This window comes from Vigna radiata, unplaced genomic scaffold, assembly GCF_000741045.1.
Source record: "Vigna radiata var. radiata cultivar VC1973A unplaced genomic scaffold, Vradiata_ver6 scaffold_233, whole genome shotgun sequence".
Lineage (NCBI taxonomy): Eukaryota > Viridiplantae > Streptophyta > Magnoliopsida > Fabales > Fabaceae > Vigna > Vigna radiata.
This window is the reverse complement of record NW_014543121.1, coordinates 251,118-260,759: the sequence shown is the minus strand read 5'-3', so window position 1 is coordinate 260,759 and position 9,642 is coordinate 251,118. Positions and strand designations below refer to the sequence as shown.

Here is a 9,642-nt window from a genome sequence, read left to right as displayed (position 1 = left end):
CATTTTATTTGGTTGGATGATAAAAATGGAGTTCTATGTGAGTTTTAGGTTGAAGAGAGCTTAAGTTGATGTGTGGGTGTTGTGGTTTGGACTCTTTCTTCTTGTTTTTCGGTTTTGATGCTTGAAACAAGGATGGGATTAGATCTTGGTGTTGTTATGGTGGCTGGACAGAACTGGAGTTGATGGCTTAAGTATTATTTTCGTTTTTTGCAAGGAAGCTTGAAGAAATGGAAGATTTGGTTGGGTTGAAGTAGCATATGTTGTGTTTATTGTTCTTGTGTTAATTTGGAATTTGAACTTTGGTCTCTTGGGTTTATGTTTCTATAGTATGGAGGAAGAAAACATGAATGGTGTGTTGGTAGAGAAAGAAAAACGAAAATGGAGATAGGAAGGAGGAGAGAAGGTGCATTAAAGTTTTTACCCGATTTGGACCAACACAAAAGATGCTTGTTTTGACTCATAAAATGTTTCCACTTTGAGATTGGCCTTTGTTTGTTCCAGCCGTGAATTGCAATGAGGAATGGAGGTTTTTGGAGTTTGTTTTCATTTGTTTTGGCTTACATGGCACATTGGAAGAAGCACCTTAAGTATCTTTCATTTACACTTTGGTTTGAAGCATTTTTTTTTGCAATTCCGCTTGTAGTTCACGTAAATTGAGTATTGGTGTGTGGTTCACGTTTTTTTCTGCATGGAGAAGTGATGGGAAGGTTTTCAATTGGTTGTTTAAAACATATTCTAATTTCTTTTGAGACATGGTGCATATAGGGACAAAAAGACAACACATTTGGTGGCTCATTGAAGGTTAAAAATTGATTTGGTCTTGGTGGAGAGTAGTGCACAACCATGTGCTTTTCTTTGGCCAATTGGACTTTTAAATTCCTTTGTTAATTGTCATTTAGTCAAGTAATTTGTTAGGATTAAATTAGGCTTGTTGGTTTCCTTGGTTTTTAATTAATTTAGTTGCTAGGTTGAGTTTAATGTGTTTGAATTAGTGTGAAGTTTAATTAATTTTAACTGTGTTTGTTAATTTTTTTGCAAGAGTATTTGATATTTGAATGTTGTCTAAGGTTTTTAATAGTGTTAGTTTAATTACCATGCTAGCTTAAATTAGTTTGTTTGCATCTGTGTCTTTATATTGAGTTCTTTAATTTTTGCAAAAACCTTTTCAAACCCCCCCTTCGTGTTAGACTCGATTCTCGAACCGCAAAATTGGTCTTTGGGAGACGACCTAGGGGTCATTCCCTAGCTATACTGCATTTCTCATATGCAATCAAATTTGTATGGGTTGCGACAGCCCATCAGTCTTGCCGTTGAGCAGTTTCTCTCTAATCGATCTGAGCGCTTGCGGTCCATTCTAATCGATCTGAGCGCTCAGCGGGTCACTTGACCCTTCTTTTCATCATTTTTCTCCTTCTTTCATGGTCTAAGTCCACCTTACTTCATTTCCATCTTCAATTCACCTTAAAACCCTGCAAAACAATGTAAAAACAAGCATAATATCTCTAAAACCAACTTTTGACTCTCAAAAGACATAACTAAGTGTTTTAATTGATTTTAAGCTCATTCTAATCCACAAAGGGTGTGTTTTACTATCAAATTTAAGTATGAAAATAACGGTTTTTAGACCGTTATCACCTTTTCATCGAATGTACTCAATATTCGACGTAACTGTATAAATTTAAAATATTTTGAAGTTGTTTTCCACCATAGGAAATCAGATATCTCTGAATTGTAATGGTAGAAAACAACCCCAAGCCATTTAAAATACGAACCATACATTGTTAAATGATGAAGTTTTTTTTATATCATTATTTTAGTTCTCACAATTGTTTCGACATTAAACATATTGTGAACCATATTTCTTTTTGCTAAGCACTTCCCTTTCAGTAAGATAACTTAATCATTTCTATATTATAAAAAGCATTTTGTGGAGTTGAATGTCAAAGGACCTTCATATGAACTGAGACATGAATAAGGCACTTTGACATTCAACCAGCCAAATTACAATTTAAAGAACAAACATGTTTCGAACTCTAAGGAAAGGGAAAGGGCTTTAAGATAAAAAAACATGAATCCTAATATGTTCAATACGAAAACAGAAAGCAAGTCATTACATGATATTCAAGCCATATTTATAGATGAACGTACAGAATGTCGGATTCAACGATCAAACATCATTTAGTGAAAAAGTTAAAAATAAATCTCGTTTGTTTCAGATAAGAACAAAATGACCTATAACATCGAATTCCAGAGGCGTGGGACGTTATATTGGATGATTAAAAATTAAAATTAAAAGAACAATAATAAATAGACGACCTTTGGCTTTTGGTAAAGAAGACATCAATCGCGTAACTGGCTAACACCATCTCGTATGGACGTCGAAGCCATACTGAGTTTGACATTCATACATCAATCATAGAAAAATTAATATATTTTATTTTGTTGATTCATACAATAACAAATTGACTACCCGTCCCTAAGAAATTATGTACTTTTCAATTATCGAGGTGAGATTTGGAGGGATTGAAGTTAAAAGTTTGATGTGCCCCTCTGTATTATATAATTCCACTTTAAATATTTCTAAGTTAATATAATTGATTCTAAATAATAAAGAATCGATTTAAAGCGTTATAAATTAAGAAATGCAAATGAACTTTTAATGATTATTTATGGTGACAACGTGGCTAATTATTGATCACACGTTTGTTAAAATATTAAAAATCATAGAAATAATGCATGAGAGACTTCAAATTTGTTTTTCTAATAGTGTTAATCATAGTATTTTATTTATATTAGTAACTTATTATAACTATTAAATTTTTCAAAGTAATTTATTTCAATGTGACCAAATTTTTGTTGAAAGAGTTCTTTTGAATTTTTATCTTCGATGTGGACTTTTTATATTTTACTTTGTATAAATGCTTATGTAGTAGCTGGTGATTTGTCCGTTTAAAATATACAGACCAATAAAATAGTGATACATTGTATATTGTCAAAAAGTTGTTAACATATCATGGTCCTTAACAAAATTTTGGTTGTCGAATTCTGCCTACTTTCAATCATGATCAGGCCTGGTTGTCTCGACTATTTGCTTGACTATGGAGAAGCCACAATCTAACAGGTTGATAAGTAACGGAAGAATCGCAACAAAGATGTTAATCTTTATAAGAATGCAAATGCATATTATGACTTCCAAATGGCTACAAATATACATGGTGCCCTACATACAGGTATAAATGTTTAAGGCACCTTGAAACCCAAAAAGAAAGTTCAATGAGATTCGATTGACCTTCAACTTATACTTATGTTAGTTTGTCTTGAACTTTAGTCTGAAACACTCATCCCAACATTCATTTAGGGTCAAGCAATCTCGACCTTATCTCCCTCTCTCTCCTTTCAGTTCTGATGATGCTCCTCGGAGGCTCCAAGAAATCGTTGGTGCGGTTCTTATTGGTAAGGTTGTTGTTCATGAGGCTGAAAATGGCGTCAACGGTTATGGTGTTCTTCACTGCCTTGGTGGCTTTAACGGCAGCGGAGTCAGAGAGGGTAAAGGCGGCCTCGGATTCGTTGATGAGTCTACAGGGGCAACGGGAAAGGGCACGACGTCAAAGTCTTGGTTGGGTGAAAGATGGAAGAAAGACGAAGGAGAGAGGGGGAGAAAAGGTGAGAAAAAAAACGGTGTCAGTTTTCCGTTAGTCACATGAGCTCATTTTTAACAGTGTTAGTTTTGGAGGATTAAAATCAAAGTTTCTTTAAGAATGAGGACTAAAATATATCTTACTTTAAAAGAGAGACTAAAACTAAAATTGATTGATAGTACATAGACTAAAAACATATTTAACCCAAATAAAAATAAAGATAAGGTTTTTAAGTAAACTATATGTAAATATTTTTGTCTTCAACTAAAATATAATTTGCGTGATATTATACCGTACTTTTAAACCCAACAGAAATTCTGATCCCTTAGAATTAGTTGTACCTTTCTGTTGTGCGTGCGAAACAGCGCACAATAGTGACAGTGTAGTACCCGCAATTTGCGTTTCAACAGAGGACCGAAGCAGGAACAGACAGCGTAATAGCAGAAGCACAAGAAGTCGTAGAACTAATAACATCATGAACAAGACAAAAACAAAAGAAAGGCAAAGCAATTTTAACGGCTGTAGTGAATCGTAGGAGCAATAATAAGCGGGAATAAGGCAGCGTTTGTTTGAAAACAATCCCCGACAAAGTTACCTTACCATTACATATATCATCTACAGATGATAAAACCAAACTAAAGCTGTGGACTTTTTCAGACCCCTTTCACACTTCCACACTCTTATCCTATTTCTCTGTCACCACATGGTCCCTCTCCTTTTTCCAATATCTCTTTCCACATCACAACACAAACTTCCATGAATAATATCTTCCATCATTTAGCTCAACTTTCTCTGACATTTCTCTGTCTTTCCTTCTGTTAATTTCTCTATCTTCTGCAATCTTAGGATTCACCACTTAATAGATAGATAGTCCATTCTCATGGCGTGAAATTGGGGATTCATGGTAGGTGCCTAACCCTCTCTGAGTTTTGTGTATAAAGGAATATCATAATAGATGGCCAAAGGATAGACTTTAAAGAAACATTTTTTTTTGTTTTGTTTTCCATATTTCAACCTTTGACCTCTGTTCCTTAATGTTAAAACCTAGGTAGATGGGAGTGGAAAGTGAATTCTAAGCAAAGCTCTCTCTCATAACTACTTTCTGTTTTCTTTGCAAGTTACTTCTTAAGGTTGTACACCTGGCTCTCACATTCTTCTTTTTTAGTTGTGTTTTCTTGAAGAGCAACTTGCCACCTTTCCTGCTTCCTCTAATTCATTCCACTCATAGCCTTGGATCCAGTTCTGTTCAGGCTAAAGGGTTTTTTGGGGGCAATGGTGCTCGTGTTGTTGTGTGAAAACTTAAGAAGGTGTTGCTTTCCCTAATTGTGAATGGACCGGAGGAGTTGGTTATGGCGCAGGAAGTCATCTGAGAAAAGTCCAGGTGAAACTGAGAGTTCTGGCTCAACGTCATCTCATTCAGAAAGATTCTATGATGATCAGGTAGATGCACCCTTGTATTTCTTTACATTGTTAACTTCTTTTTTGCATGCTATCATGGTTTAGTTATATTTTTTTCATTCTTTTCAGTCTTTCTATCTACTATCTGTAGCCTGAGATGATTTGAAGTTTCTGGGCACGCAGAAACTGTTTGTTTTGCTGACTTTACATGAATATAAGTTTTCTAAAGCTTGTAGACCATTGATTCTGCCTCTTTTTAGTTTGCTATTATGATTTTCATATATTTATAAATTGGGGGAAATTTGATGAATGCTGTTTTTCTTACCATGACGTATAGGTAACACCAAATGAATGTTTACCTCCCGAAGTCATGTGCGGGGAGGGTGCACCAAATGATGAAGAAGTTAGTGATGTGAAGACTCTAACAGAAAAGTTATCTGCTGCTCTCTTAAACTCTAGTGCCCAAGAAGACTTGGTAAAGCAGCATGCTAAGGTTGCTGAAGAAGCTGTCTCAGGTATCTGTTGTTTGACCATCTTGCATATCAATAACTTCCCCTTGATTTGACAAACAAGTCTATCTAAATGAGAAATCAAGTGAGGCTTTGAGCATTTGCAATTGACTTCCTGTTAGTTCAAGTGTTGGTCTTAGTTATGGTTTATGTAAATGAATGTCTAAAACTATCTAAATATGATTCACGGGTAATTCTAAAATGTGCTTCACCAGCTTGTCCATGATTAATTTCTCTTGCCTAGGAATCCATGGCTATATTCTTAACTCTGCTCTTGGGGAATTATTGGAAAGCCGTGTCTATATCATAAACTTCTGCTCTAGGGTGGTTATTAAATTTTTTAAAGAAATTTGTTTTCTGCTCTTTTTTAGTGCAAAAAAACTTATATTAAGTACTGACGTGGCTTTTGGATTAGGCTGGGAGAAGGCTGAAAATGAAGTATTGATTTTAAAAGAACAACTTGATGCTGCAAAACAAAAAAATTCAGTTCTTGAAGACCAAATTAGTTATCTTAATGGGGCACTGAAGCAGTGTATGAGGGAGCTTCGACAAGCTAAAGACGAACAAGAGCAAAACATTCATGAATCTGTATCAAATAACACTTGTGGCTTGGAATCCAAAAGACTTTATCATGAGTGCGAAGCTGTTGATCCTGCTGCTGCATTTGTTCCCTCTGATCTTCACAGGAGGATTGAGGATATGGAGAGAGAGAATTCAAGTCTTAAAGTAGAGCTACAATCTCGACTTGAGGAACTAGAGTTCAGGACCATAGAAAGGGATTTGAGTACTCAGGCTGCTGAAACAGCAAGCAAGCAACATTTGGAAAGTATAAAGAAGGTGGCTAAGCTAGAAGCTGAGTGCCGGAGACTGAAAGCTGTGACACGCAAACCATTCTCTGCTAATGATCACAGGTATTTAGCTGCTTCCTCAGTTTATGTAGAGTCATTTACTGATAGCGTGTCAGATATTGGAGAGAGGCAACTAAGTGATATTCCGAAATTGGGAGGCTGGGATATGAATGAAGCTGAATCAAACCGCTATGGCTCATGGTCATCAGCTGTAACTACAGAACTTGATCAATTTAAGAATGAAATCAGTGCCGGAAAAAATCCTATGGTCTTTTCAACTGACATCAATCTGATGGATGATTTCCTTGAAATGGAGAGGCTTGCTGCATTGCCAGATACTGAAAGTGTAAGTAGCCTTCCTGTGGTAAATGCTTCATCTGACCAACTCAGTGTTGTAAAGAAACTAGAAAATGCTGATATGGAAGGTATGGTTCAAAAGAATGTTGCATTGGAAAAGAAACTAGAGAAAATGGAGGCAGAGAAACTTGTGCTAGAGATGGATCTAACTGAGTACCAAAAGCAGCTTGAAGCATCATTGAGCAGAATAAACGAAGTGGAGTTAGAGGTAGTAGAGCTTCAAACTAAGTTAGCTCTTGCGAACAAATCAAATGAAGAAGCATATGAAAAACTGAAAGCAACTCAGGAAAAGAAAGAGATAGCTGAGTCAAAACTCACAGCTGCACACACTGAAGCAGAAGAATTGGTCTCAAAAATATGTTCATTAGAAGAAGAGATAGAGAAAGAGCGAGCTCTGTCAGCAAAGAATTTGGCCAAATGTGAGAAGTTGGAGGATGAGCTCTTGGGAATCAAGCATGAAGCTCAACTCCAGCAAAACACTGAGATTCTGTTCGGAGAAGGTGTTAATAGTGAGCTAAAGCAGGTCAGTTTGGCAACACACAATGTGAACTCCACAATTTAAGCCTTCTTCGATGTATTCTATGTTGTTTGAACACACTGGCTAATAATCTCTCTTTCTCTGATGAATGTTGTCAAGTGCATGATACTCAAAACTAAGATTTAGTTGAATTATTAACATGTGATGCAGTCTAAAATTAGAGAAGATCAGTTGGAATTGCATTTGATTACTAGCTAAATACAAGTGATGGTTGTTGTCTAAATATTTTGTATTAACAATGTTGTTCACAAGTCCTTTCTATAAAGAGCTTAGCATCTTTATATGCAGGAGAAGGAACTAGCATTGGCTGCTACTAAATTTGCTGAATGCCGAAAAACCATTGAATCTCTTGGACTGCAGTTGAAGTCCCTTGCAACATTGGAAGACTTTCTACTTGATTCAGAGAGCTCTATGGATTGTGAAGATACACCAGGTCCTCAAAATGGTGATGAGCAGTTGAAGAACTTACCTTGTAATGTGAGTTTGATCAAAAGAGATTCTGAACCATCAGTTTCACTAAACCAATTATCATCTATAGCCCATGAAAAAACCCGTAATGGTTTTGGTAGGTTCAACTCAAGAAGTAAAAGTGTAACCAAAACAAGAGGTGACTGAAAAATAAGGTGAAGAAAAAACTGGGTTGTAAATGTGGTCAATACTTATTCAAAGTGTATAAATCCAAACTTACTTGTTTACATATAAACAGTACCTTTTTGCAGAATTAAAATTGTCCGTACATGAGAATTAGAATTACAGTGGGCTGTGTTCATCCATGTCATAATGTGCTAATGCACCAACTTTTTCATGTAATTAGGCATTCAAGACTTAAATTCAAGAATATTGGCTAAACAAATACAATTCTCTACTAACAAATATATCCACTCAGTGATAATGAGACCGTTGTATGAATTGAATTGCGGAGGTAATGCCACACACTACCTTTTGGAGCAAACTTTTTATATTATACAATTTCGTGATGTTCTATTTTAGAATGTAATCAAATAATTATGTCATAAAAACACTCTATTAACAAATAAAATGATTTTAAACCCTCAATAAAATGAAGATTTATGATAGAAACTTAATTAAAAGCACTCTATTAACAAATAAAATGATTTAAAACCCTCAACAAAATGTAGATTTATAATAGAACTTAATTAAAAACACTCCAATTTTTGAGGAACTTAAATTGAGCTATTTATTTATTTTATTTTTTTGTTTTCTGTTTGAATAAATTTTATTAAAAATTAAAGATACTCAACTATAAAGGAATGAAGAGGAAGAAAACATACGAAGAAACTGGAAGTACACAATTCTAAGAAATAATTTAAAATTAAAAACATAAATTGAATATTTACCAAATCAATTATAACTAATTAGATTCATATTCGAAGTAAAAAAAATACTAAAAAGTCATTTAAACTAATTTAGTTATTTAATTTGGATTGATGAATTCAAGATGAATTTGATGTTATAAATTCGTGTTCAAAATCATAAGCTTGTTGTTAAATGCCAAACAAACAATAATTTGCAATAGAAAAAAAAGTGCATTTGAATTGATAAAGATATTACTACAATCTACAACATCTTTAACTTTTTTTTATTACTAAAATATCCTATGTATTCATGTATTATGAGATTTTTCAACTAATCAACATAATAAATAAAATAAGAATTATTTATAACAGCAATAATAATATTTTTTTATGTTTTTATTTGTTTTCCACAAGTATTTATTTTGAAATGCAAGAAAACACTAGAAAGGGATTTTGAATAATGTTTCAATTTTTTTTCAAAAATCACGTTTAACAACTATTGTTAGTGTTAGATAAACTGTAATAGTTGATAGATACTTATGTTTTTAAGTAAGTGCTTAGAAAAACATTTTAAACCGGAAAAGCAATAGTATAAAAATTTTCATACTGGTTCACTCAACTTGAGCTAAGTCCAGAACTATGACATCAGTCCACCCGTCATAATAAGCCAATTTTACCTGTAAAAAAAGGTTTAATACCTATTTTGGTCCCTCCTTTGGGAGGGTTTGTTCAAAGTGGTCCCTCATTTTTTCAAAAGTTTACTTTAATCCTAGCTTTCGCAAAAACTGTTCAAGTTGGTCCTTTTTGGTAACGGTGTTAAGTTCACTAACGGCAGAGCTGCCAGGTGTGTAATATTTGATGATGTGGCATTGTAAGTTGTTTTAAAAAATAATTAATGATGACGTGTAAATGAATATAGTTAGGTTTTAATTAAAAATTGAAATTGGGGTTAATTAGGTAAACCCAAAGTCTTGGTCAGATGCGAAAATTTCCCAAATTTCCCTTTGCGATTGGGAATTTATGTGCTTGCTGTTAGGG

At 34.3% G+C, this 9,642-nt stretch overlaps 1 protein-coding gene across 6 annotated transcripts; it reads left to right on the top strand.

Annotated features, from left to right (window-relative positions):
• The first annotated feature begins 4,204 nt into the window (after positions 1–4,204).
• LOC106753206 (filament-like plant protein 3) lies at positions 4,205–7,983 on the top strand. 6 transcript variants are annotated; one of them, XM_022777422.1, is made up of 6 exons: positions 4,205–4,542; positions 4,687–4,768; positions 4,879–5,078; positions 5,374–5,551; positions 5,961–7,273; positions 7,562–7,983. In XM_022777422.1, exons 3-6 carry the CDS (start codon positions 4,968–4,970, stop codon positions 7,901–7,903), a joined length of 1,944 nt encoding a protein of 647 aa, XP_022633143.1. In that variant the 5' UTR covers positions 4,205–4,542; positions 4,687–4,768; positions 4,879–4,967; the 3' UTR covers positions 7,904–7,983. The 6 variants fall into 6 exon arrangements, with proteins under 6 accessions (XP_022633143.1, XP_022633144.1, XP_014490490.1 ...); XM_022777423.1 differs by lacking the exon at positions 4,687–4,768; XM_014635004.2 differs by lacking the exon at positions 4,687–4,768 and having other exon boundaries at positions 4,804–5,078.
• The last annotated feature ends 1,659 nt before the right edge of the window (positions 7,984–9,642 follow it).

What these genes read in the sequence shown, in the direction of transcription:
- LOC106753206 (XM_022777423.1), top strand. Translation starts at nt 4,968, where the DNA reads ATGGACCGGAGGAGTTGGTTATGGCGCAGGAAGTCATCTGAGAAAAGT. An exon ending in AAAGATTCTATGATGATCAG is followed by an intron (nt 5,079 to 5,373) that starts GTAGATGCACCC and finishes CATGACGTATAG; the next exon opens with GTAACACCAAATGAATGTTT. An exon ending in TTAATAGTGAGCTAAAGCAG is followed by an intron (nt 7,274 to 7,561) that starts GTCAGTTTGGCA and finishes TAAAGAGCTTAG; the next exon opens with CATCTTTATATGCAGGAGAA.